At 51.1% G+C, this 27,960-nt stretch overlaps 1 protein-coding gene across 1 annotated transcript; it reads left to right on the top strand.

Moving 5' to 3' along the window:
• The first annotated feature begins 18,714 nt into the window (after positions 1-18,714).
• On the top strand, positions 18,715-26,878 carry CXCL14 (C-X-C motif chemokine ligand 14). The gene is made up of 4 exons (XM_060143656.1): positions 18,715-18,978; positions 19,153-19,258; positions 23,014-23,127; positions 25,687-26,878. Exons 1-4 carry the CDS (start codon positions 18,915-18,917, stop codon positions 25,700-25,702), a joined length of 300 nt encoding a protein of 99 aa, XP_059999639.1. The 5' UTR covers positions 18,715-18,914; the 3' UTR covers positions 25,703-26,878.
• Positions 26,879-27,960: the final 1,082 nt, after the last annotated feature.

Here is a 27,960-nt window from a genome sequence, read left to right as displayed (position 1 = left end):
GCACCCAATACCCTCTTTGGGGAGCCATCATACTTGATGTTAAAGGGGCAGAGGAACCCTGCAAAGGGATAGGAGCAGGGAACATGCCCGGGAGGTCATGGTGGACTGCACCGGGAGGCAGCCTCAAGGGAGTGCTGCGGGATGATCCAGAGATTCCAGAGGCAGAGGTAGGAAAGGCATCCCGGCCAGGGGCAACATGGAGTAGAGAGGCTTGGGCATGTGAGTACATGGGGTGTTGAGAGAACCACAGGGCCTGGAAGGTTGAATGGAGTATGGCAAGGCAGATGAGGCCAGGAGGCCATGAGACTAGAGGTATCAGGCAAAAGGGCCCTGGGGCCAGGCCCTGAACATGGTTCCACCTGGAGACCAGGAAGCCACTCAGGAGTTTGAAGCAGGGGAGTGAGTGGCAAGATTTGTGTTTAAGAAAGATGTGCAGGCTGTCAGGTGCACAACGGCTTAAGGGACAAGCTTGGAATCTGTGAGACCAGGGAGAAGGCAGTCACACTATCCAGCTCAGAGGTTCTGATGCAGACTTGACCTAGGACTGTGGCAATAGGGTGAAGGGATGGGTATGACATTGCAGGCACTGTACAAGGCTTGGTGGTTGATTGAGGCAAGCACACTGGTAGTGAGGGAGAAGAGGAAGTCAGAGGGACCCAAGTTCCCGGCACGGGCAATATGGTGGAGGGAGACATGATGACACCATTACATGAAATGGTTCCTCAGGGAGAACCACTGGGCAGCGGAGGCCCCCAAAGAGAAAGGTAAACCTTAACAGTGTCTCATGGGGGCTGATCAAATTAGTGAGTCCTGAAGCCAGGCTGCCTGAAAAGGCCAGGATGATGATGATGATGATGATAGTATCATCAAATATTTTGCGCAATTGCAACCATACTAATGGGCACTTTGTATTGGTTCTCTCAACCTCTGTTCCACTCTCCTTCTAGTTGGGGAGGTTGGAAAGCTAAAAGGTCTCCCACATTCTTGCAGTTAGGGTTGAGGAATTCAACGAGGTTCTGCCACTTGGATGCACTCACACCAGATCTGGAAAGCAGAAGGGAGGTGGAGGCTAGCCTCCCATCACTTTTGGCTGTTTCTATCAGTAAGCGAGGTCCTGGAAAATTGGGGTTTCTTTGCGGCTGATTCCAGCGTTCATTCTGCAGCTTCCTGGTTGTTGAGAGGCTATTGTGGTGGCAGTGGCAGCAGTCGTGGCTTCCTGATTTTGGCTTCCTGGTACCTGGATCCCAGCTATAAGAATGAGTCCTGTGCTCTTAACTCCAGTGTCAGAGGCACGATAGAAGCAGGTAGCCCTACCCTGGAGGGTCAGTTCTGAATTGTCCCAGGAATCCTTCCAGAGGCCCATCATGACCTGCTCCTCTGGCCCTCCCAACAGTGTTGTAGGACCTCATTCCCTGTATCAAATCTATTCTTGCTCAAAGTCAGTAACTTGGTTTCTGTTTCCAGTATTGAATCGAGACATATATATATATATATGCCTAGCAGTCCTCTATGGGCATTAAACACATTAGCTCATTTAATCCACAAAATAACCTTCCAAGGTTAAGTACGACCTTGGGCAAGTCACTTACCCTCTGTGAACTCGTTTCCCCTACTGCAAACTGGCGTTATAATAGCCCTGCTCCGTTGTGCTAAGCACTACACTTGGGGCTTTTACATGCATTATCCCCTCACAACAGACCTACTATTAGCTCTTTTTTTCAAAAGAGGACTAAGTCATAGAGATGTTAAGTCATTCATGGAAGGTCGCACAGCTAGTAAGTGGCAGAGCTGGATCTCAGCCCACTGCCAAATGCACCCCCAACCACTATACCACACTGCACTGATGGGAAGCAGATTGTGACACTGTCTCCTGGAGGATGCCACGTGGGCATGTCTTTTCAGAGCTTCCAATGGGCAGGGGGAGGAGCAGACAGAAGAGAGGGGAGGGGATGTCTGCTGGGATGGGCACCCTTTCCAAAGACTGGTGCAAAAGACATGGGGAGGACACTCAGGTGCGTCAAGCTAGTTAAAAGTCAAAAATCTAGTCATCTTGCTTAGCAGATGACACAGATGAGAAAATTTCCCCTTTCTTTCTAAAAGAATGGGGAGGATGGTACCTGGAGATTATGGGCAAAGGGGGCTGATGACCAGTCACTCCTTGGCAACTCCACAGCTGAGCTTGTCAGGTCACTTCCTTCCCCACAGAGACCACTTGGATGGTGAAGTGAGAGGAAGAGATTCAAGATATTTGACTTTGAGGGCTACAGAGGCTAACCCTTTGGGCTCAAATTAAGGCCCTCCCTCTGGTGGGGACAGGGGGACACAGCTTTGCTGGTGAGCCCTTGTTAATCTTTCTCCTCCCTCCAGAGATTTCTCCTAGGCTGCTTAGCCTATGAGTGAAGTTATGTGTCTTGTGTATAAGTTCAACAGCTATAATTTGCAGGGAGTTAACTACCTTCATACTTTGGTCTGGTGGAGTTCCATCTCTATGGTTACCAGCTGAATATAAACAGTTATCGCCTGTCTCTTTTACATAAAATATTCTTGAAAAATACCGCTAGGGCTCTCATCATGGAAATCAAATATATAGAATGTTCAGAGAATCTTTTAAAAATTTTTATATGAAATATCTCTCCACACAAAAATCTACAAAATTGGGTAACCACTTGGCTATAAATAATAATTCAAGGATTGCTTCAGCTTACTTTTTCAGCCCTAGCCTCCAGTGAGTGCATCGGATCTCCTTAAGTGAGGCAGGTCTGGCGAGGATAAGGGCCTGGCTGAGTGACAGGTGGAAGGTGCCCAAAAAATGGTATCTAGCATCTGATGATGTTCACTCTGGGGGTTCCAGAGTGGGGGAGACTGGTCCCCCCCTCAGAGGGACCCTTCAGGTAAGTGACCATTTAATCCTTGTGCTTACTGATAGTGCCTGCCGGGGGCCTTATGCTGATGCCTGTGTGAATAGATGCAACCATGTTGAATGAATGAATGATGATGAAAGCTAACATTTATGGAAAGTGTAGCGTGTGCCAGTCACTGTGTCATGCATTGTACTAGTATTTCCTCATGTAGTCCTCACAATATCACTATGAGGTAGATATAATTATTGCTACACCAAATTTTCAGATGAGGAAACAGGCGCAGAGAGGTCACACAGCTAAAAGAGGGGGAGCCAGGATTTATGCCCAAGCCCATCTGAATCCAAAGCCCCTCCTCTCTCCACCCCCTCCTCGCCTGTCTCCACACAACAGGCCCACTATCACGTATATCACGACTGCCCGGCAAAACTCTAAAGTTTGAACCCAGTGCTGTCTGGCTCCAAAGCCCAGACTTCCCCACTGCATCACGTGGCCTCTTGCTGCAGTCTGTACTGTCACAGGGTTTGGGGGGTCTGGGATGTGTCGGGTTTCCACCAGTCCTCTTGTTCTATCCAAGTCTTGCCAGCTGAAGCCACTTTCTCCCAAGGGAAACTTAAATAAATAGCAATTCTGCAACTAAACAGATATCCATCCCAGCAAACACCAAAGTGTAAGAAAAGCTGGCTTTTTAAAATTCAAGTCCTCAGAAACCAAATATGAAGTCACTGTGGCAACCCCTCCAATTCCTCACCCACTGAAGTCACAGTGTTTGAGAGATTCTAGACTGAGCCTGGTCCTCACTGGGGCCATTCTGCCAGGGCAGTGTTCATTCACTCAGTAATTATTTATTAAGCCCTTATTGTGTATCAGACACCGTACCAGGGAAACAAGACAGATGCTGTCCCTGCAGTCACAAAGCTCATAGTCTGGTCCAGCCCAAGCCCAGGGAGGGTTGGTACCAGAAGCTATAAAGCCAGGACTCTGGCATTTCTCCCAGGCTCCAATTCCAAAGTGAACACTGGTTTCCACATTAACTATTCCTCTCATTTTCAGAACATTTGTTCATCATTTAGTTTGTTAGTTATTATAACTGAAGCTATAATCAGACTTCAAAGATACATTGATCACATCTCCAAGATCCAAAATCAAGGTACAAGGTCTGACCAATATTTAAAACAGAGACAGAATATTTGGAGTGAGGACTACCCCTCAGAGCCCTGGATGTCATGTTCCCAAGAAACAGGCCACTGCAATGGCTTTAGCTCATCAGTCAGACCCTCAAGATGCCGTCCTCCGTCTTCCTCTTGGGGGGAAGCCCTTGGAACTTTGTCTGTGGCGCCAGAAATTGCAGCTGCTGCTTAATCAACTGCAAATGCAGCTTAATCAAATGAAATTGCTTCCCCAGATTCATCAAAGCCCCTTTTTCATTTTCCGTTCTGGATGGGATCTGCCAGAGGTTAGAAATAATACACACGTGGTGAGTGCTGACCTGAGGTTAGGACACGTGGGCTGTGACTGAGGTTGACACTCGGTCAGAGCACAGAGAGCCAGCTGACGGCGAGCTTCTTCAGGAACAAAGCAGTCAGCCCGCTGGCAGACCAGCATCTTGCTGAGGGCCTGCTGTGTGCTTTAGCCAGTGGATTCCAAGACCAGGAAGCCCAGGTTTCTGCCCCCGGAATAGAGGATGCTGAGAACTACATCAGCCGTGACCAGAAAAGGAGGGAACTTGTCCATCAGAAAAAGAGGAGGGAAGAGGGGCCAGCAGACCTGGATGGAGTAGCTCTTCTTATAGTGCAACCTTGAGAGCCTAGACAGTGCTCTGAGCCCTTGGACCTGAGTGCCTGACACCTCACCAGGAGGCCTGCTGGGTTCTGGTGGGGAGTTTCCCCCGGGGCTGCTGCTAGAGCTCTGGGACCCTGGGTGATGGACCAGGTGATCATCAACATTCTTGCCCGTAAAAGAATATTTATACCAGGCTTCTCTCCCTCCCACTCCCCAACACCCCCTGTGCTCTCTCTGGTTCTACCTTTGGTGGTCTCAAAGTTTCCAGAAGCCCCAAATACGTCTGTTCTCCACTCTCCAGTATCTGCATGGGAATTGGCCCCTCCCAATCGGCCCTCATCTACCTTCCCAATTCCCAAGTTCCCATTTCCCAGGGTCATGTCTAGACCATTTCAGGCACATGTGCATGTTCTCTCTCTCTCTCTCTCTCTCTCTCTCTCTCTCACACACACACACACACACACGCGCGCACACACACACACACACACACACACTCTCACTCCATCATTTCTGGTTTGCCTTCCTCTTCCTCTCAGTACCCTGCAGTTCTCATACCCTGTAGCTTTTCTTTCCCCCAAGACTTGCCCCTCCCCTGTCCTGGTCCCTCTGGCACTGCCCACTAAGCCCTTCACACACCCTCTCCTAGGATGGCCTACATTTAGCAGTAGACATCCGTGTCACACGCCTTCTAGACCTACAGTGCCACAGCACTAATCTGATGAGTGCTTACTACATGCCAAAGGTGTGAACATCTAACAGTGGACCTTTCCAGCACAGGACAAAGATGACCAGGAGAGAAAGAGCACTCCCGGAGCCACAGACAGCATCTGTTCCTAGCAGCCTAGGCTTAGTACTGAGACCACAGGGGTGAAGGGCCGGGACTCAGTCTCCCACTCTAACACAATCAGGGCTGGGTGGTTTCCAAGGGTCCCTCATGCTGTCACTCTCAGGTCCCAGGAGTTCTCCACTGGCCCTGAAGAGTTGGGCAGCAGGGTCAGCCAAGGGGGGTTCTTAGTTTAGGTTCTCCCCTCCCAGAGCCTGAGACCAGGACTTGGGTATGAGTGGTTCATTTGGAAGGAATTCCAGGAAGCAGACGTGAGGGAGCAGGGAGGGTGAGACTGGAGGAGAAGAGGTCATTGCAGTGTGTGTTATCAAGGTCACAGATACAGGCAATGGGGGCTCCATTTTGCCAGGGTCTCTGAAAACATGGAGAGTACCCCCAGAACCATCCCCCTGAAAGGCAGAGCTGAGCATTTATCTACCGGCTCCCACCCCCCAATGGCTGGGATTTGCCCCTAGAGGCATAAACTGGCCACCCACCCACCCTTCCAGGCTTCCAGGATTACTGGTATAAGGGCAATGGGAGCTCCCGTAGGCTTGGAGAAGGTTCTGGGGGAGAAATCAGGAGGATGCAAGGAACACTTGAGGTCGAGTGAGGCAGGGAACTGCCCAACACAGCTACCACTGAAATCAGAGGGGGCCAAGGGAGACAGCTGTGACAGACAAGTGTGGGCCTTAGTCCCCCTCCACCTTACAGAAGGACCATTCCATGAACATCTGGGTGGTGCAGCTCCTGTGGTAGGCATCAGGCAAACAACCAAGAACAAGCTTCCCCACTCCTGTGACCTGAGCAAGCCCCTTCTCTGTTCTGGGCCTCAGCTTCTCTGTCTCCCAAAGTGGGATCTGGATGCCTGCCCTGCAGGGTGGCACAAAAATGGCTGCAAGGGTGTTGTGTGACTCTCTAATGCTTTGCACTTTCATCACTACCGGGGGAGGCCATGCCTTCGCCCAGAGCAGTGCAGTCTAATAGTGGAATCGTAGCCACCTTGCAGGTAAGGGAGAGCTTTGGAGCCTTGTCACCTGGACACCCTGGAAGCTCCTCCCTTAGCGTCAGATGATGCTGGGGGCATGGGGCGGGGTGGGGGGTGGGTGGCCGGGTGTGGGCAGTATAATGCTTGTGGCAGCACGTGGGTCCTGGAGTCAAGGAGATGTGAGTCAGCCCAGCTCTGCCCAGATGCTCAGTAACTTTAGGAAGATCACTGATTCTGTCGATGGGGAGTGTGCTGCACATGGGGCTGGGTTGAAAACTGGAAGAGACAGTGAGTGTGAGGCACCACTACACAAGGCCTGGCACATAGTAAGCCTGCAGCAAACGCCCTTGTGGGCTACCCCAGCTGAGGGCCATGGAGTGTCTGAATCTGAGGTCCAACAAAACCAGGCTGTTGTCTTTCCCACAAAGCTTCCCACCCTCCTTCACAGGATGGGGGGCAGCACAGCCCCCAGCCCGGGTGTTGAGGTGAGAGTGCGGGTGCGCCAGCAGCAGCCCTGGAAATGCTCGAGCTTTACAGTCCCCCAGCAGGCTCTGTGCTCTCCTCCACTAGCTCAGGCCCTCGGCCCTCTCAGAAGCTCAGAGCTTAAGGGCACCAGGTGACTTCATTTAAAAAAAAATCTGGGCTTCCCTGGTGGCGCAGTGGTTGAGAGTCCGCCTGCCCATGCAGGGGACATGGGTTCGTGTCCCGGTCCAGGAAGATTCCCTCATGCCGCGGAGCGGCTGGGCCCGTGAGCCATGGCCACTGAGCCTCCGCGTCCAGAGCCTATGCTCCGCAATGGGAGAGGTCACAACAGTGAGAGGCCCACGTACCGCAAAAAAAAAAAAAAAAAAAAAAAAAAAAATCTACAAATAAAGGGCTCCTTTGCAAGCGGAGTGTGGTGCATTCTTGGGGGCTCCAAGCAGTTTTACAGACCCAGACGTGGAGCAAAGGCGTTCAGGGACCACGGAGCAGTTCCCAGGTCCCGGCAGGCTGGCCAGCGCCCAGGGCCAAGGGCAGAGGTGGGGTGGCCCTCCTCTGCTCTTCATCCTCTCCACGGCAGACCCCCGGCTGCCCATGGGTGGGCGAGGAGGAAGGGTGAGAGGTCCCGCCTGATGAGAGTCAGGTCCATATAGCTCTTCTGAGTTAGAAGCCTTACATCCCCAGGACAACTTTCCCTGAAAGTGGTTTAACTTGCCATGGGTGTGGGAGGGATATGTGTGAGCCCTGGGTGAGAACACCCCAAATCCCTACTGTCCAGACACTCCCAGAAATGCAGTCCCTCTCTCTGCCTCTCACAGAGCCAATCAGGGGATTTACAGAGTCAGGAGAACTAACAGGCTGGACTGAAAATTCATCTAGAAAGTTTTCCTTTTTGCAACACACAAAACACCCAAAATTCAAACTACATAAGAATGTGTCAACCACCAAATACACTGAAAACGCACAGCCTTGGCAAGACCCAAACACCCATAAATGTCACTAGTAGTGACCAGAAACCAAGTTCTGGTAGACTGTTGTTTCAGTGCCTTGGCCCTTCAGCATACTGACTTTTGGACCTGGGGCCCTGCGGGACTGGGCCTGATGCCTGCTGTATGAAGGGGTATTCCCAGAGCCCCACCGTGAATCCCAGTCCTGCTATGTGGCGTTTTTCAGCTCAACCCAGCCACCTGCTGGGAACCTGGGCAAGTGGTGACACAGGGTCACTTTTCCTGGCACTATGGGGATATGTGCTTAAGTGAAATGAAGGAGAAAGGCCTCAAGGGCTCTCCAAACCATTGCAGATAAAAACTGGAGAAACTTTTTGAGAACCGCAAACTAAAACCACCAAGCTGGGAATTGTTCATATTTCAGAAAGTCTATTTTACCCCAGGGTCCTTTTAAGCCTCCCTAGGCCATTTAAAGAGGGGATTAAATAGGGCAGGAGTGGTTATGACATAATGTGTACCAGAGAAAGACAAGTATACACGATTGTACAGTGTGACTGTAATTATGTGAAAGTCTGCATGGGCCCAGACTGGACTAGCTCTTGGTAAAGTAGAAGGCTCCAGGGTACCCTTTCTTCTCTTCAGTGCTGTTGTACTGTTTTCAGAATAGTATAGCTGTTTCGTTTAGGAAGTTTGCTCTTTTTTATTTTTTATTTATTTTTTTATTTTTATTCTTTCAGAGATGGTAGTTGAAGTGATCTCAAACAGATCCAGGTACCAAATCCAATTTTCCAGCCAACTTAATTATAAGTTCGTGACACCAGCATTCAAGGCTCTCCATTGCCCACAACCCCTCTTCTTATGCTCTATCATCTGATAGCTACTCCCTGACTCATCACACCCTTTCTGGCCTCCAGGCCTTTACCGCTGTTGTTCTGTCCCTGTGGCCCACCCTTCTGTCACCCCTTCTCTGCCTCTATAAATCCCTCTTACCCTTCAAGGTCCATTTCAAGCCTACCTACTCTACAACAGCCCTCCTGCCCCCCTCTCTGAATGGGACTGCCCCATCGTCCCCTCTGAAATCAGAACTCATATCAGGAGCCCATTTCAAGGATTCCTCCCAGCCCGCTGGCCTTTGCCTCCCTCCACCTCAGGCATCTTGCGGAGCCACCAGACTTCTTGCAGCCCCTGCAGCCCCGCACAGTGCCTGGCACAGAGTGGGTGCTCAGCAAGTGTTTACCTTGATGTTGTCAAAGGACTTGGTACATCAGAATAAAATATATCCCCCCTCCTCCATCTCAGGCCAAGGAGGACCACTTGGGCAAACACACTTGTACCCCATCCAAAGGGATTTCCTCGTTAGTTACTCTTTTCCTCTACATGATAAACAAAGTTAGTCTTTTTGTAATATTTCAAACCCATTGTTCAAGAACTGCTCCAAGTGTTGTGTCTTCAACAGCACAAATTCTGGAAAAGTTTATAAAATGCTTGTGTTGGTCCAGCTGAAGAAGCAGCAACAAGCACCGTTAGCTTCAGCCTCTGCCTTTTCCCTTTCATGCCAGACCCCCGAGCCACACAAACCGGGGCAAACCCGCCCTGCTTCCCAGGCCTGAGCCTCTGCCAGCTCTCAGTGGGCGGCATCTCCCTGTGCACAGGGCCCTTTCCTCTGCATCTCCAGCCCCAAGAGCTCCCGCTGCCTCGATCCCTCCTGCTGCCTCTCTCCCCAGCATCCACATCTGGTTTCCCTTCTGTGCAAGTTTCACAATGGACAGATTTTGCACTTGGAGGATTTATGGTTCCTGCCGCCCGTCCATGCTTCTTGATATGATTCCATTATGTGCTTAAAATCTGGGGCGTGCTCTTGGCTCCAGGGAGCTGTTTATGACAATTCTTTTACAGCCTTAAATCGCTCACTGTTAGGAACCTGTATGTGTTCAGAAGCAATGACTAGTTGCTAAGACAGAAAACTGCGATGTATCTCAGACAGTTGCTTGAAGAGTGTTCTTCACACAAGATTAATTAAGGCTAATGTTCACCTGGCAGGTACATCCTCTGAGCAATGCCTTCGACCTTGTCCTCCTGCATCTGCCCGAGACACTGATTTAGAAGCAAATTAGGAACAACCCCACCCTCACCCCAGACCCAATCACATCCTTCCTTCTGCTGTGCTCCTTCCTCTGGGTGCTAGAGACCCACTGACAGAGGCTTGGTAGAAATGAAAACACCAACATCACAAACATCTCCCTCTGGATAACAAACAGGACTGAGAACCATCTTTTATTCTCCCTCTATGCATTACTTTTTTCAGAAAAAGGCAAAGAATTCCAGGAATAAGTATACAACGTGCTTATCCCCTGTTCTTTGGTCAAGGACATCCCTTGACCAAGATTTTTCTTGCCTCCTACCTCCAGCTCTGTCATCCCTTCTTTACCCAACAGATCTTCCTAAGAGGCAAAACCTAATCATATAGCCCTCCTGCTTGACGTTCTCCAGCGGATCCTTATGACCCAGGTGATGAAGCCCAGACTCCTCAGCACCCCCGCAAGGCCCTGCACAATTTGGCCATGATCTACGTATTCAGTCTTCCAACCCTCCCCCACCGCAGTCCCTGCCCTGCACTCTCCATGCCCTGTTGACTAGCGCGCCCTTGACCTTCACTGAGCTGTTGCTTAAACTGTTGCCTCCACCTGTAAAGTCCTCCTTGATCATCGCCTGCCTGTACGAAATCTTCCTCCTTCTCCGCGAGAGCCTAAAGGCCCACTCTGCCCTCCAAGAGAGTTCACAATTGTGCCTATCCGTCCCCTTCCCACCCCTACCATGGCAGACCCCAGGGCACTCCATGTCTGTGTGTCTGAAACCACCACTTGAAGGTGAGTGGCCCAAAACCATGCTGCCACCCTCTGGTGCTAGATATAGGGTGACCAGTTAAAATACAGGAATCTCAGTTAGATGTGAATTTCCAGTAAACAATGAACACTTTTTTAGTATAAATGTGCCCCCAAATACTGCATGGGCATCCTGTATTTGTGTTTGCTATAACTGGCAACCCCAGTTGGATGGGAACTCTGGGATACCCTCCACGGAGAAGAGCTCAGGACCAGAGGTCAGCAGCACAGGGAGAGGAAAGCAGTGGTGAGATCTGGGCAAAAGATGAGGGAGTATTTCCCCATTCCCTCCCGCTAGGAGACAGCATATGGCTGTTCTGAGCAGGTCTCTAGAGCTAGACTGCTTGGAGTCAAAGATCAGTTCTGCTACTTGCCGGTTATCTTGGGCAAGTTTCTTACCTTCTCTGTGCCTCGGTTTCCCATCTGTAAAGTGGGTATAACCTACGTGATGTGGTTATTATGAGGATTAAATAAATTAATATTTGTGTAGCATTTAGAACAGTCCTTGACCAGAGTAAATGTTATATAAGCATTTTATACATATGAAGCAAAAGGAATTAGCCAAGCAAACCCACAGATTGGGGGTGGGCGGGTGAGTCTAGGAGATTTAATAATAATAAAACAAAACAAGAACAGACAATTACAGAGCACTTACTGTGCAGCAAAACACTATGCTCCGTGCTTGTCCTATGTTAGTTCATTTAACTCTCACCACAGTCCATTTGTAATATTATTATTACTATCCTCTTTTTAAAGATGAGGAAGCAGAGGCACAGTGGTAGTCTAGGATTCTAAGCCAGAAAGTCTGACTCCAGAGCTCACTAGACTGCAGTTAACTGTGATACACATTAATTTATTCATCATTCATTCATGCATTGAGCACCTACTGTGTGCCAGGCCCTGAGCTGGTGCTGGGGTACTGGAGTAAGCAAGAAAGACACGGACAGCCACCCTCCCCTTTGGAGCTCATAGACTGATAGGGAAAACCTTGAAGGAGACTTGTAGATGTGAGGAGTTGTACTAAAGAGAAAATGGGGCTATGGAGCGTGCTGACAGCCATGGGCTCTCCCAGACTGGGACAGTGGAGGGGCGGGGAGGGTCACATGTGCCCAGTCAGGGAAGGTGTCCCTGTGAAACGACCTCTTTGCAGATTCGTGAGGTAAAACAGCAACCAGTCTGGCTCAGGGGCAAAGGCAGGAGTCTTTGCGCAGAGCAGACAGCCAGCAAAGGCCTTGAGTTGGGAAGCAGCTTAGAGCTTTCCAGGAACTGAAGAATAGAGGGCGAGGGTGTGGCTGGAGGCCGGCAGGGGCTCAGGGGCAGCGCAGGCTTGGGGGCAGCGCCGGGACCCGCGTCAGGAGACAAGGCTTGGCAGGACCTCCACAGAAGCTAAGACCCCGCTGCCAACAGGAAGCAGTGATCAGGCAAGGCAGAACAAGGCAGCGGGAGGCCTGCTGGGACAGGTCAGTGAGCCATGCCAAGCGAAGCAGGGACAGCGCTGCAGACGGCGCCTGGGCCCTCAGCGTGGTGCTTATCTGCACCGCCGAGGACTCCACGTACCTATTCTGCGGTGCCAGCTACTGGGCAGACATGCCCGTCGCCCAGCATGGGGGACTGCCAAATGGAGTTAAGGCTGCCCCAGGCCTCACTGTTTTGAGTGAATGCTCCTGCATGCATTCATAAAGGAATTATGATATGAACATATGAACCTTTATGATATGAACATTCAAATAAATTGGAAAACAAGGAGAGAAGATTTTAAACGATGCCCAGAGTCCTACCACCCAAAGAGAAAGACGTTTGTATCTCTTTCTTTGCCATCCTTTATACAGCGGTGGCTGTTTCACATACTTGCAGTCACAGTGTTTACATGACCTTATGTTGTCTCTACTTACTGCATAAGCATTTACTCCATGGAATTCCACAGATTCTGTAATCATGAGTCTTCATACCAGTATAATATTTCATTTGAAGCTTTCATTGTTTACTTAACCAATTCCGCCAGTGTTGGGCATTCGGGTTAACTATTTTTAACAAGGAATATCTTTGCATGTGGCATTGCTCCTTTACGAACTTTTAAAATGGATTTTCTGAAGTGGATTAAAAGGATGAAATACTTTACTTCAAACCTTCTGGCTACATACTATAAATATGGTTCCCCCAAATCTTGTCCCACCAGTAAAGGTTAAGTGGCCTTTCCTCAATTTGCAGCTTTGGATGTTACTATTTAAAATAAATATTTCATTATTGAGCAGGACCAAAACACAGTTGCCATGATACTACAGCATTAATGTGCTTTTCCTTGATTGTTAATGAGGAGGTACGTTTTTTATGAGCTGGTTAATAACTGCTTTTCTTTCTTTTTTCCCCCTGAATTGTCCTTTGATGTCCTTTGCTCACTTATACATTAGGGCCTTCTTTGAAAATATCTTTGCTGGCATTCTTAACATAGTAAAGATGCTTGTCTTCAGTGAGGTAGTACTGAATGAATAAATGCTCATTGTTGGTTTGTCATATTTGCTGCAAGCATTTTCTCGTGTGTTTCGGGGAATCCGCAGCACCCTCAGTTAACCCTCTGCTGCCACAGGGCTGCCTGGAGCCCAATTCAACACCGCCTGGCTATGCCCTGCACCATTTCCTCTGGGCTTATGTCGCGCAGGTTCCCTAAACATTCCAAGCGTAAAGAACTTGGGGGACCTTAGCCCTACATCCCCTCCACCTCAGAGCAAGGCCCTGGGAAGGGGATCAGTATGCAGGACTGTGCTAAAGAAGAACCAGCAAAGATGAAGCAGCTGACTGCCCCAGGTTCCATAGGTTGGACTCTCAGAGAGGCATGCAGACCTCCAGCAGAGGGGGCGGCTAGAGAGGAAGGGGCACCCACCAGGCTTGCATTCAGCTAGCAGCTCTACTACCCAATAGGAGCAGGTATTTTGAGGTTCCCACATGGAATGAGTGGTGACAGGACCAAACAGGTCTCTGGAGCCCAGGATCTCACTATGTTCTAAGAAGTTGGGGGCAGGACCAGGCTGACATTCATGCTCTGGAAGGCTTGTGTGAAGCCACCCCATTTCTGGACCTCAGCTTCCTCATCTGTACAATAATGGCTAGATGGGGTGTCAGTCCCTTCCAGTTCTAGAGTCTAGGATGGCCCTGTACTGTCAGGAAAGCATAAAGGGACTCCTCGCTCTGAGAAGTTCAGTCCTGGGAAGAACTGGGGTGGGGCGGAGAGGAATCCAAATGTCTCCCAGCTCCCAGGGCAGGAAACCAGCCTTGACCAGTCAAGATGCAAATTCTCAGTAGACCTAGGAGGTGGTGTCCAGATACCTGAGGGGTTTCCTTGAAGCCACACTCCTGCTCATTCACCTCCTCTTCCTCTCAGCGATCTCTTTTCTAAAGCCAATGCCCTGGGGAAGAGCTGGCTTTCCTGGGAACATGGCCTTGCCAATGGCCACCCTTACCCACCCCCTACACACACACATACACATACACACACACACCCATGACCTTGTAGTCTACACAGCCTGAATTCAGCAGTGCTCTCTCACACCCCTGGGCTTTTTCCTGAAACATGCTTTTTTAAATTTACTTAAAAGATATGGAATGAGCCCCTACTATGTGCCACACACGGCTGCAGGCACAAAGGACAAGCAAGACAGACCCAGTACCTACTTCACAGAACGAGGAGATCAGAGGATGACCCACAACACACTCCAGAACAAACACAAATAGCACAATGTAAAGTTGTTGTACATACAGCGTAAAAATTAAAATCGGTCAACAGCGCAGAGAGTGACTGCTGGGGTAGCAGGGATGCTAGTGCGATGGGGTCTAAAAAGGGAATATTCAAGCTGAAGTTTCAGTAAGGAGAAGAGGGTCACACACCAACATCTGGCTAGGGAAGCAGTTTGGGCAGAGGGGCCAACAAGCAAAAAGATGCTGAGATGGGGACAGGTTGGGCATGTCTGAGGGATAAGACAAGGCAGTGTGGTGGAGCACAGCCATGGGGAGAGTGGTAGATGCTGGTCACGAGGCCCCATAGAGCCCTGCTGGGGACTTGAGTGGGACTCTTGTGTGAGATCAGAAGCCAGAAGGGCTTTGAGCAGGGGCTCCCCCAGAAGATCATTGTGTGAGGAGCAGGGACTGTAAAGGGGCAGGAATGCCCTCCCTCCCATTGTCAACTGGTGAACTCCTTCTCATCCTTCAGATGCCAACCCAATGGGCACTTCCTTGGTCAGATCCCCTGGTGAGTCTCATAACACCAGCTTCCCTTCATCACTCCTAGCTCTGGGGTAATCTCATGGGTGTCTCTGGTCATTTGATTAATGTCTATCTTCTCCACTAGACTCTGTGCTCCTCTGGGACAGGCACACGTCTGCCTCTGCTCATTGTAAATCCCTAGCACCCTGCACAGAACCTGGCATGCAGTGGGTGCTTAATCAATGTGAACGTGACAAATATGCGAATCCCCAGGGTCTGAGCCCTCAAGGAATGGCTTCCTACTACTTCCTCCCTCCACTGTGCCCCCCACACCTTGCGTCTACCTCTTCCATAGAACCCAGCATGACTGTAAACAGCTTCTGGCACCGTCACACCTACACACACGCATACATACTGGATTGTGCTCCAGAGGGCAGGACGCATGTGTAGTCCTTCACTATACCCCTGGGATCCACTTGAATCACGTGGTGCCTTTGTACGTGCAAAGAACTACCTCGCCCATGTGAACCTCCACCTACTCAGACTCCCCACTTGAGCTCAGTAGAAAGTCTGTGCGTGAAGTCAGGGTCAAGCCCCGCCTTCCCTCTCCCAGTTGAGCAGCTTCACCCACAGACCCACCAGCAGCAGGGGCCCCCATCCTCTCCTAGACCCACAGCCCCAGAATTGCTCACACAAATGGGGATAAGCTCTGTTTGCAAAGATACAATGGCTGTATTTTGCAAACCAAAGATGAGCATACACAGACTAAGGCTTACAAATGGGGACAAAACACTGGAATGTCTGAGCTCTGGTCTGGCCCAGGAAGTTGGGAAACATTGGTCCCTATTTTTAGGGTCAACTACTTTTTCCTATTACAGCACAGCACCCATGATCCTTAGTGCTGTTAGATCCCACTTAATTAATCAGCATATTCTTGAAACAAATGTGATAAAAATAACATTGTTAAATATATAGATATATATTTCACATGCTCTGCAAAAGCTTGGTATTAAAGAAATTCCTGGGACTTCCCTGGTGGCGCAGTGGTTGAGAGTCTGCCCACATGCCGCAGAGCTACTGAGCCCTTGCACCACAACCACTGAAGCCTGAGTGGCCTAGAGCAACAAGAGAAGCCACTGCAGTGAGAAGCCTGCGCACCGCAAGGAAGAGTAGCCCCCCGCTACCCAAAACAGCCAAAAAAAAAAAAAAAAAGAGAGAGAGAGAGAAAGAAAGAAATTCCTTTTGCAGAATAACAAAGTACTGTATTTTTTGGAGGGCAATTTGTTAAAAGCCTTAAAATGCACATGCCCCACAGCCCAGTGATTCTATTTCTGAGACATAATTCAAGTTTTAAAGGGCTACTGCAAAACTAAGCTACAAGAATATTTGTCACACAGCACTGCTTGTAAAAATATATCATTCAAAATAATCCAAATGTCCAGCAGGGAGTAATTACTTAAAGTAATTATGGTGCATCTGTACAATGGAATACACTGCAACCAAAATACTACTACTAATAGTACTTATTGAGCACTTACTCTGTGCAACAGACCACCTTAAAAGCTTTATATGCACCATCTTATTTAACTCTCACGATGCTGTAGGTACAATTACCATTCCCATCTCACAGATGAGAAAATCAATACCTAAAAGGATTAGGTTACAAGCCAAGGTCACACAGCTAGGATTCACACCCAAGGCAGTCTGACTCTAGACACCAAGTTCTTAGCCATTATACTGTATGGCCTCAAACAATATCATTAAAAGAGATATTGTAGAAGCACAACCAGTCACATGGAACAGTGCTGTTGACATAGCGATAGGTGAAACAAGCCAGTTATTAAACAGGACATGCATGCTGATCCCATTTGTGCACTCGCATGTAAGCAAAGACAGAAGGGTTTGCAAAGATAACACTGTAGCATCTTGGTGTAGATTGCTGAGTGGGTGGAATTGTGTGTGTATTTTTTATATTTTCTTCTGCTGTGTTTTCTGTAACAAACATGCTAATTTTGTATTAAGAAAAAATAATTTTAAACTTTAAAAAATTAATGTAAATGCCAAAATCACTCCCTTGCACTTATCCTCTGCATAAACCCAAGTGTCCATCTGTTGGCCTTGCTTTAAGTATAGTTACAGCTGCTTGCACAGGACTCAGGACATGGCCTGAAGCCAATTCACGGGCTCTGTTGGCTCTTCATGGCTCAGCTTCCCCTCAAGGCAGCCAAGGCTCTCCAAGTAGGAAGAGACAGCAGAGATTCTTCCCACTCTAATCCTCAGCAGCCTGCCCATCCCATCACCCCAGGATCCTCTCTGGCACTTGAGCTCCCAGGGGGCTGCTGGGCCGACAGCACAGAGCTGTGTGAGCTGGCAGAACCTGGCAGCTTCTGCCCTGGCTCCAGGTCTGGTCCGGAAGCCAAGCCCAGGGACCCTCGGAGTCTGACACACTCCATCTCCTGTTGCTGGGTCTTTCAAGGAAGTGCTTCACCAAAAAGTGAAGGGCACACATGCCTGAAGGAAGTCAAATGGCCCAGGGACAGGAGCCCCAGGTCTGCAGCCACACGACCAGGGCCCTTCCTGGCCCAGTCACCTGTGTCCTGGCTCTGTGATCTTGGGAAAGTTATTTCTTCTCTCTGAGCCTGTTCCAGCGCCCATCAAGTAAAGAAATTAAAATACCAACTTGGAAAGGGACTTGTAAAAAACTATATATATATATATAAACATATATATATCATACATAATAGACATATATAAAATAATGATGCCAATAAGTAATATTTCCAGGGCACCAACAGCTAGTCAGGCACTCAAACACTTTCTAGGTATGATCTTGTGGAATTCTCACAGCAGCACTGTGACTACTCACACTTCATGGATGACGAAACCAAGGTGTAGAGCGGCTAAGTCACTTGCACTGGTAAATAGTGGAGCAGGAATTTCTGTCACCATGCCTGGGCCCACACCGCCACACCACACATCCTGGCACAATGTCTAGAACATGGACTTCATCCAGATGGTTACCACTGTCACGTCTCCCTGCCCAGCCACTGCCTAACTCTGGAGAATGATGTGACAGTAAAGAGAGCCACCCACCTGGTTCTCCCCACCCCCACAGGCCCACAGACTTTTGGAAGCCTTCCTTCCAGATTAGCCAAAGCTCCACACACACACACTCTTTGAGCCAGCTCCAGGGACCACAGGCCATGGCTTTGCTGCTGCACATCCTGCGGCGACCACCCTCCAAACCTGGCCTTGTGCTCTGGCCACCAGTGCTGCTAGCCCAACAGGGACAGCTCACGCTCTAGGAGTCAGGCCTGCTGGCACTCACACCTGGCACCTGCCCCAAAACCCTTTCAAGTCTCCTCGAGAATCTGGGCCTCGGGCCTGGGTCTCCCAGCGGCTCGCAACAGCAGGCCAGAGGGAACCACGAGAATCATAAAAGCAGTGCCCTTAAGCAGCCTCGCCACCGTGAAGTGGCGCCCGAGCACTGGCTCTGGCTCTGTGTGCGTGCTGGAGCCTGGGTGTGCAAGTGTATGAAGGAGAGCGTGTGTGAGAGCGAGAGGGTCGCGGATGTGAGTCTGAATGTGCAAGTGCGCGCGTCGCTCTGAGTGTGCGCTGCTGCGATCGCGGTCCGGGGCGGGCGGCGGGCGGGGAAGGTCTCCGCCCCCCCCCCCCAACCGAGTTGAGAAATCTCAGTGAGTCACCGAGTGGTTCTGCATATTAATGAGCTCGGAGCGGATTTAAAAGAGGCCTGGGCGGGCGGAGGGAGACTGTGGAGACAGCCCGGAGCCGAGCGCAGAGCGCTGCGGGGTGCCACAGCCGCGAGGCTCCCACCGACGGGCGCAGCAGGAGCGAGTGGAGCCGGGAGGCGCGCTCCGGGTAGAAAGAGCCAAGCCCGGCGCCCGGACGCGCGGGCGCCCTACCCGAGCCCCTGCTCCCGCGCCGCGCCCCTCGGCCAGCATGAGGGTCCTGACGGCAGCGCTGCTCCTGCTGCTCCTGGCGCTGTGCGCCGCGCGCGTGGACGGTGAGTGCCTGGGAGGTCCCTTGGCGCCAGCCCGGCCCGTCCTGGGGAACCCCCAACGCCAACTGCTAAGCTCCCCGGGATCCCTGGGGTTCTGGGTGGGCACCGAGGGTGGTCAATGAGTTGCGAAGGAGACCCCTCGCGCAACTGAGCAGCCCCCCGCGCGCTCTCTCGCAGGGTCCAAATGCAAGTGCTCCCGGAAGGGACCCAAGATCCGCTACAGCGACGTGAAGAAGCTGGAAATGAAGCCAAAGTACCCGCACTGCGAGGAGAAAATGGTTATGTGAGTTCTCGCTCTTCGCCGCGAGCGTGTGCGCTCAGCTCTTAACCGGGTGCTGCGGCGCAGCTTGGGGCTGGGTCGGGCTAACAAGCCTTTCTCTCAGCCTTTGTCAAGCCCTTGGCGGAGCCTTTGTAATTGCCTAGCGAGTCCTTAGGACGCTGGCACGGCAGTCTGGAAGAGAGTTTGAAAAAAGGGTCACGGTACTGTGCTCCGGAAACAGCCCCTCCGAGGAGTTCACCCTTGCTAGGATTCAAATGGGTAGCCTAGGGGTTGCACTGCCCCCCCTTTCTAGGGTGATCAAGGGTTAAATGGCTTCCGTGTGCCAACTTAGAACACCCAGATTGAAATCACTCAGAATACACCCAGAACTATTAAACTGGAACCCAAACTGTGAGGCGTGCTGCCTTACTGTTACTGGAGAAAGAATTAAAGCAAACATTGTCTGACGTCCTCAGAACCTCCTTTCAGGGCCTTTTTCTGATCAGGGGACCGTGGCCGTCTGGTTTTTGGCTTCTAGCGATTGCATTTTGAGAACGATCCTCACTCTTCCAACACCAGCTGGACTCCTGTGGGTTCCTGAGCGGTCTTGTGGAAAGGGCTCTGTTGGAGTTAACGTGCCATGAGGGTGAAGCCCTGCTTGGTGGGGATGCGGGGAATATTTTAAAAAGTGGGGCAGAGCGAGAGAACACTGCGTTTCCTTTGCTCCCCTGCCTTCCCAATTAACCACTTGAGGCCAGCACCACTGTTTCCCCATCAATACGCTCTTGGCCAGGAAGGGAGCCCTTGGCAAAGCAGCTACCAAATATCTGCCACGGACCATTGGCCCCTCTTCCCCTCCCCCAGAAACAGGACACACTTTATTCTCAGTCTGGGCAAGTGCCTTCCATTCACTGGCCCCGCTGGCCCAAAGGCCTCCACACAGTGTCTGCAAAGGCAGCTCCCACCGCCCCCCCCCCTCCACTGCCACCTGGGGTCTGCGCAGTCAGGCTGAAGTTAGGGAAATTCAGAAAATCACTGGGCCTGAGCTAAACACCTCTGCCTTCCTTCCTGGGCACCTAAATTAGCCTCCTGTCCCTGCCCCTTTGCCCTGCCCCTTGCCTTGCAGACCCAGGTCCAGAAAAACTGCTAGAAAATCCTTTTGGGTGGGAGCTAGAGGTCACACAGCTGAGGGAGGAGCTACAAGCCCCTCAGGGTTCTCAGCTCTCTTGGGGTGAAAATGACAGGGACGTTAACTTTGCACTCCTCTCAGTGCTGAAAAATGCTCCACACACCAAGCTGAGCTGTTGAGTCCTTGCAGGAAAGGAGGAGCAGGGTATGAGGTGCAGTGACATCTCAAAAGGACAGAACCCTCAGTAAACAGGCTTGCCCTTTTTCGTGGCTATACTTTTCAGAATAGAGAGAAAACTGACAGCCAGGCAAGTGCATGAGAAGGCTTTATGTAGCCTTGTGAAAACTTGCAGGGGTCTCATGAGATCCGCACACAGTCACCCTCTTCTAAACCTCCACCCCATACCCAGGACCCTCCCTCCCTCCCTGAAGGGCTGGAGGTCTTCTCCCCTCTCAAGCTCCTAAGACTCTCCAGATCACATGAGGCACCAGTGCTTTTTTCCCAAAGCCGGTTTTTAGCCCCAAAGCTGAACTAAAGGAAGTTTTCCAGTTCACCCTGAGTCACCTAGAAATCTCTGATGAGGCTTGGGACACAGCTTGCTTTGCAAGTGGGAGTCCGTGCACTCAGAAGGATCCAGTAGAGCCAAGATTCTAGAAGGGGCAATTTGTTTCATATACCCCGAGTTATTGCTGAAACCCTCGGTATCCCAGAACCACTGAGGACAGGACCCAGAATTTCTGCACAATTGCTGGGGGCAGAAATCCTCACGTCTTCACCCCACAACCAAGTTTCAAAGTCCCCGTGTTATGACTGAGCATTTGAGCACCGTGGTGGGAGGGCTGAGCGTCCTCCCCTGCTGTCCCAACCTTCAGGATTTGGGATCCTCAGCCTGTACGCTGACCTTACGGAGGAGGGGATTTTTATCTGGCTTGGCTACAGCCTTTTATTCCAAGTGCAAAGGCAGCACTGTAGGCAGAGAGCAAAGCATGGGCTAAATTCCTGCAGAGCGACTAGGTACTATGGGGGAGGGGACCTGGACTCTACTCTGAAGCCCGGCCCCATGCTTGAGACCTAGGAGAAGGGACCCAGGGAGCCACAGGTCTCATAGAGAGGGCCAGCGAAGGCAGAGCCCAGTCATCTGGCATTACCACAAGACCTGTCCCTGCCCTGGGAGGCTCAGGCCATGGTGAAGGCCCTGAAAACTCAGAGCACAGGGGAGCGAAGAGAACAGGTTGCCCAGAAATATTCTGCCCCCATTCAGGTAGCAAGATTCGATTTCCTCTCCCCATCAACTGGGAGACTCAGAGTTCATGGCGACCCTGCTCCTTTCCAGACCTTGGCCCAGGCATCCTGACACTTCACTGTTAGGAGCCTACGGGGTGCTGGCTGACCTCTGTCCCTCCCTTCCCACTCTTCCCATCCCAACCTCCAACCACCCCTTTTTGCCCCCTCAGCCCACAGCCCAGCAGCCAGTCCACCACCATACCTCGCTCCTGCGTGTCACCTCCCAAGGAGTGACATCTTCACCTCTCACCTTCCAGTTTTCCATGTTCGCTAGGTTGACCCTCATTTTTGAACACCATCATTCCTCCCCCACCCAGAAGCTTCCTCTGAACTCCTGCCACCCTGGCCCAGCCCTGGCTGAGAGGGGCATAGCAGTTCTGGGCAGCAGCCTCTCCCTTCCTCCTCCCTCCCAGGCTGGACCTCACACACTAAGGCTTCTTCTTGGCCATCCCATCTTCCGCGACAATTGCTAATAACAGTAACTATTCATTGTGCTAGGCACTTTGCACAGATTATATCTTTAATCATCCCAGTAACCCTAAGAGGTAGGTCCTATTATTATACCCATTTTATGGATGCGCAAACTAGGTTCAGAGAGGCTACCCAAGGTCCCACAGACAGACCTGGGATTCAAACCCAGGCCCTACGCTCTGTATAAAGCCACCTGCTTCTCTACCACATGGCTAGACCTCCAATGGTGTTGGAACACTGGCTGACAAGAGACTTGAAGGGCAGTCTTATTTTCCTGCCCAAGGGTGAGATAACTGGGACTCATGCTCAGGAATCAAAATGGGCTTCAAGGCCAACAAGACTTAGCTTCAGGGTCAACAAATGCCCAGCCCCAGAACAATCTGCAGAGGGTCAGGGGAACTAGGGTTTGAAAGATCAGACAGAGACCACGGCACATCCAAGCCCTGCCATGGCTCCTCACATCCAAGGATGAGGTCTTGGCATGCATACTTCGCTGGCATTAGCTCTCTCCACCTCTCAATCCCAGGTTCAGAGGAGCTGGAAGAGTCCCCTGACCTTCGTTCCCCAAGGGAGCCATCAGTGCTGTGGGCAACACCCTGCATGGGGGTAGGCTCGGGGGTGGGGGACTGTCCCAGACTTTGAGGGCTCCAGGGGGAAAAGTGAGAGCCCATCACTCTGCACAGGGTTAGACCCGAAAGTGGAGTCAGATTAAGGGGACAACCAGAACCTTCCAAAGAGCCAGGGAGTGAGCATATGGGTAGGCTTCCTTGAAAGGAGGGAGGAGGCCACAGTCTCTCAGTGCTCTGATTGGGACAGACCAGGGCCACCCACAGGCCACACTGAGGGGCTGTCATTCAGGCTTCTCAACCCTCCATCCCATCCTGCTCCATTTCAGCATCACCACCAAGAGTGTGTCCAGGTACCGGGGTCAGGAGCACTGCCTGCACCCCAAGCTGCAGAGCACCAAGCGGTTCATCAAGTGGTACAACGCCTGGAATGAGAAGCGCAGGTATGCCCCACTGCCCCTCACCTTCCTTCCCACCACCCTGCCAGATCCAGAGTCTAGACCCCTTCTAGGTCATCTAGCCCCATCTAAGGCATGAACACCCACTACAGTTGCCACAGTAAGCAGATACCCAGACATGGCTTACATACTCCCAGGAATGAGGAACTCACCACTTAACTTACTGCTACACTTATTGCTCTCTTGGACAATTGTAAGCATCGAAAATTGATCCTTTTGCGAACTAAAGTTTGCCTCATTCTAACTTTTATGAAGTTAGGGTAGTCCTAATTCCTCTCCTTATTTAAGTAACTTAAGTTTTCTGACCCCCAATTTCCCTCTGTCAAATGGCTGGGTGAATGCCCAGCATGGCTCTCTCTCTCCGTGATTTGTGTGGTTTGGTGAAACATAGCTGCTTAAGTGACTGGGTTTATTAACTATAAAACTGTGGGTACAACCATAAGATGATGAGGACAACTCCTTGCCAACAACATAGTCTCCCCTCAGGGTGCCCCATGCCCCCTGCTGCCCAGAAGCCTGATAAACTCCTTCCTGTACAGGTGCAGGGAGGGACTTTGGGTTTGACCCTCTAAAATTAGAACCGCTCTTACCCTCAGGGGGCAGCAGTGGCCAGATGACCAGAGTCCTGAACTAGACCCCTAACCCCAACCGGGTCTGGGCTGTTCTCCCATTATCAGAAAATGGCTTCCCATCTCTGATCTCCTGGGGTCCCATGTCTGGCCTCAGAGCGGGAGGCAAGTTCCTGGCTCCCCTATGCTACATAAAGGTGAGCCTGTCCTAGAGCAGATCCACTCCTCACACACTCAGAGCCTGTTTACACCTGAATCTGCAGAGCATGACCAGGGAAGCATGCACATACACGTACACACACACACACAGGTGAGCTCCTCAGGAGCTGGTGCCTGCACCTCATCCTGCAGAGGGGGCAACAGAGGCTAAGTTGGGGGGAGTGACTTGTCTGGGAGCACAAGTCAGGAAGCTAGGTCTCCTGGCATCACCTTCCCCTCCCTCCAGCGGGTACCCACGCCACCCTCCCATCGCCCCTCCTCCCCGCCACCCCCAGCACTTCCCTAAGCTCAGCCCATGACCAGCTCTCCCACAGCTGACACTTGGGCCCAACCCCAGTACCTGAGCCTTTTGTGCTGCCTCCAAAACTGCCTCATCCACAATTGCTTGAAATAGAAAGTGATGAGAGCAAGAGATTATTTTCCATAAATCTACTGGAAATGAAGCCCTCTTTCTGGTCAGGGCAGGCAGCTCACATGACAAACACGGGACACCTCTTGTCCAGTCACCCTCTGGGCCCTGCATCATCAAAAGTGGAATGAGGCTGACTGCAGGGCCGGTTCACAGAGGCGCGGGCAAGTCTTCATCATGTTGCTGGGAGATCCAGCCTTTGTCCCCACCCCTCCACCTGGGGCCACAGCTTTGATGAAAAGGAGGCAAGCCTGGGTCCATGCAGCCCCGCTCTTTTTGTTGCTGCAAAATCCATAGATGAGAGCGGTAAGGGCACCTCTGCTACCAGGCCTCCCATCACTTCCTTACAAAATGAGTTCATCCCTCCTTCTTGGAATGCTAAGGTGTCCTGGGAGAGGATGTGGGCATTCCCTTGTCCTCCTCGCCTCCCCTCCCTCTGTACAGGTTGAAAATGTCTTTGTGGAGATAAAGGAACCATCTTGAAGTCCTCTTTGCAGAGACAGAGAGAGAGAGAGAGAGAATGCTGAACCTAGAGTAGAGAAAACAGAAGGCAGCGGCCAGCCCAGGCTGTGGGGCGAGACTAGAGGGCTTCCAGGAGCTTAGAGCCAGAGCTTCCGGCTGCCACCAGAAGCAGCAGCAGCAGGCATTTGACTTTGGTGCATAATTACTCAGAAATCAGGAACGAGGCGGAAGGAGCAGGGGACGACCTGGATGTGACGTGTGGTCCCACGGCAGCCATGCGGCAGAAAGGAGGGGATTTAAGTATCTAAACAGAGATGGTTGCGGAGGTGAGGGGGAAGTCAGCTTGTGAGCGCTCACAGGCCTGGTAACTACTAGAGGAAGTGACCTTGAGCCACGGGACTCTGTGGCAGCCCCAGCCCCACTAACCGCCCTTCAGTCTTCAGGCAGCGGCTTCTGGAACTGGCATTTTTTTCTGGAGAACGTGTATTCTTGGGCTAAATACAAAGAAAGACACAAGCCTAAATGGAGGGAAGGGATGCCTCTGCCCTCCCCCCATCCACGCCACCATTGACATTCAGTGTTCGTTGGGCAGACTTTCAGTCTCTTGTTTCTGAGTTTCCTCATATACCAAGAAGGTTTGCTTCCTAGAGCTTTGAGGATAAAAAGAAACTGCAGAGGTGGAGGCTGTGTAGAAAGGACAGAGCCAGGTTCAGGTGAGCATTTATGCCCATGTGCTGGCCTCCTCTGAAGTGTCCCCTGCTTCTCCTGGGCTCCTGCGGTCCTGGGAGAGGCACTCCCCAGGCCAGGTGCAGAGAAGCTCAGACACTGGCCTGTGCGTTTCCTGCCTCGTCCTGAGCCACTGAAATGGGTGTTTTCTCTTCCCAGGGTCTACGAAGAATAGGGTGAAAAACCCCTGACGGGAAAGCTTCACACCGGTTGGGACACAAGCAAAGGGCTTTGCAGATTAAAAAAACAAACCCTTTCTTTCTCACAGGCATAAGACACAAATTAAATATTGTTACAAAGCACTTTTTACCGGGGGTCAGTTTTTACATTTTATAGCTGTGTGCAAAAAGGCTTCCAGATGTGAGACCCTTCTCTCTTGTGTTCCAGATTTCGTCACAAGCTGCTTTTTACCGAAGAGGGGAGAAACTCATGCCTTTCCTTTATTTAAAAAAAAAAAAAAAAAATGCTTTTTTGTATCTGTCCAGACATCACTATACATCTGAGCTTTATAAGCACCTAGGAGGAACAGGGAACTTGTTTGAGACATTTCATAGCAGCGTTGCTCCCTTCCTAGCGCGGGAAGCTTCCGCTCAGAGGTCCTGGCGCCTCGGCACAGCCGCCACAAGCTCTCCTGGGCTCATGGTCGGTCACAGCCTCAGGGGGACTCAGCAGCGGTCCCAATGGCCCCAGTTGTCGGGCAAGCAGGAGCAGATCTCTCTGCATCTGTTCTTTGAGGAACTCAAGTTTGGCTGCCACAGAAATGTGCTTCATCCCCGGGGTTAATTTTTACACATTCCAGGAAACATTTCCAAGATCCTGCGATGGCGAGGCAAATAAATGGTCCTTAAGGAAGGTCCTTAAGGAATGGTCCTTGGGTCTTCTCTCCAACCTGAGCGTTTGTGAAAGTTTCACTGCTTCAAAACCACGTGGAGTTACTGATGCTGTAGCGAAAATCTTAGGAGAAAACTTAAAAATATACAAATACACGTACAATATACAGCTACAGATACACATGCTGTTGACGAGGGAAAACCTTCAAAGCATGTTTCTTTTCCTCATGGCAATGGAACATGCAGTACTAAAGCAATCTGTGATTCCCCACGTAGTTCTTCAGTGTTAAACAGTGCAGTCCTCCTTCGGTGCAGCCCTCTTTAAGATGACCACACGCCTTTCCCTTTGTAAATATACTCTTAGGAAGGCCCCCTCTACACATGTCCCTTCAGTACGTGCCGTGTTGCATATTGTGGCGTATGCTATGTAAATGTCAGAAACGGTTAGCATTGCATGCAGGTTTGATATTCTTTCTAAGACAAAAAGAAAAGTAATAAAACATATTTGAAATGTACCAAAATTTTAGAGTACTGACTTTTTTTTCTACTTAATTAAGCCAGGATGACAACCAAATGTTTACCACATCCTGAATAAACAGGGGCAGATGCACTGGGGAGGAAAACTTGTGTTTCCCGATACCTGTCAACACCGTCACCTCTATAGAATGTCCTGAAGACAGAAAGCCAGGCTTCGAGGCGGATGCTTCTTCCCTGCCTGGCTCCCACACCTGGGGCAGGTTCATCAGAACAGCCAGGTCGGCGCCTATAGGACCACAGGGTCACGCTGCCATCCTCATTTAGGGAAGGCAGTAGATGCGGGACCCGTCAAGACCCCTGGGGTCCAGGGCCCCAGGATTCTAGTGGGGCTCAGGCAAGGGCAGGAAGTGCCCACCTACAGGGCTCCGCAGCCAGGCTGTGTGGGAGCCACAGCCAAGGCGACACTGAAGGTCCACTTCTCCTGCAGGACGGAGATGATAAGTGCACACACCTCACGGCGCTTCTGGGGACTGAAGGAGGCAATCCATGTAAAGTGCTCAGGACACCACGGCATGGCGAGCGCTCGGTAGATGTGAGCTCCTTCAACATCCACAAGACCAAGCCACTTTGCACTCTGCACAAACTGCCCACAGCCCCACACCTCAGATACCCCAGTCAGCCGCGCCCTGAAACAGGCCCCTCTGTGCCCGCCTGGATCCCACACGCTCCACAGGACTGCCCAAGGGGACATGCCTCCACCCTATCTGCACTTCCTGTCTGCTTTGCCAGGAACCAGCAGCCAGGCACCCATGTCCCTTCACCTCCGAGGATGGCTTCCTGGCTCTGCCAGCGCTTACAGGGACACACAGCAAGTACCCTGCCCTAGCACCTCCTCAGCAAGATGCTACTGCATCCTTTCCATCATCTCCTGGCGCTTCCAAGTCCCACCAAGTGTATATGCCTGAGGAAACTGAGGACCAGAGAAGTTAGGAAAGCTGCCCAGGGTCACTCTTCACACAGCTCCAATGGCTGAGCCTGGCAGCCTCTTTGCTGAGAGGAGCAGGACAGGGTGGGCCGAGGCCACGCTGAGCTGGGGAGACTGTGAATGCCTGGTGTGGTCCCACTT

The sequence above is a fragment of the Lagenorhynchus albirostris genome, chromosome 3 (assembly GCF_949774975.1).
Source record: "Lagenorhynchus albirostris chromosome 3, mLagAlb1.1, whole genome shotgun sequence".
In the NCBI taxonomy this organism is placed as follows: Eukaryota; Metazoa; Chordata; class Mammalia; order Artiodactyla; family Delphinidae; genus Lagenorhynchus; species Lagenorhynchus albirostris.
Note: the sequence above shows the minus strand (reverse complement) of the source record. Positions and strands in the feature narration are given on the sequence as shown.

Coding starts and splice junctions, on each gene's coding strand:
- CXCL14 (XM_060143656.1), top strand. CDS start 18,915: ATGAGGGTCCTGACGGCAGCGCTGCTCCTGCTGCTCCTGGCGCTGTGC. Junction 18,979..19,152: donor GTGCGCCGCGCGCGTGGACG/GTGAGTGCCTGG, acceptor GCTCTCTCGCAG/GGTCCAAATGCAAGTGCTCC. Junction 19,259..23,013: donor TGCGAGGAGAAAATGGTTAT/GTGAGTTCTCGC, acceptor GCTCCATTTCAG/CATCACCACCAAGAGTGTGT.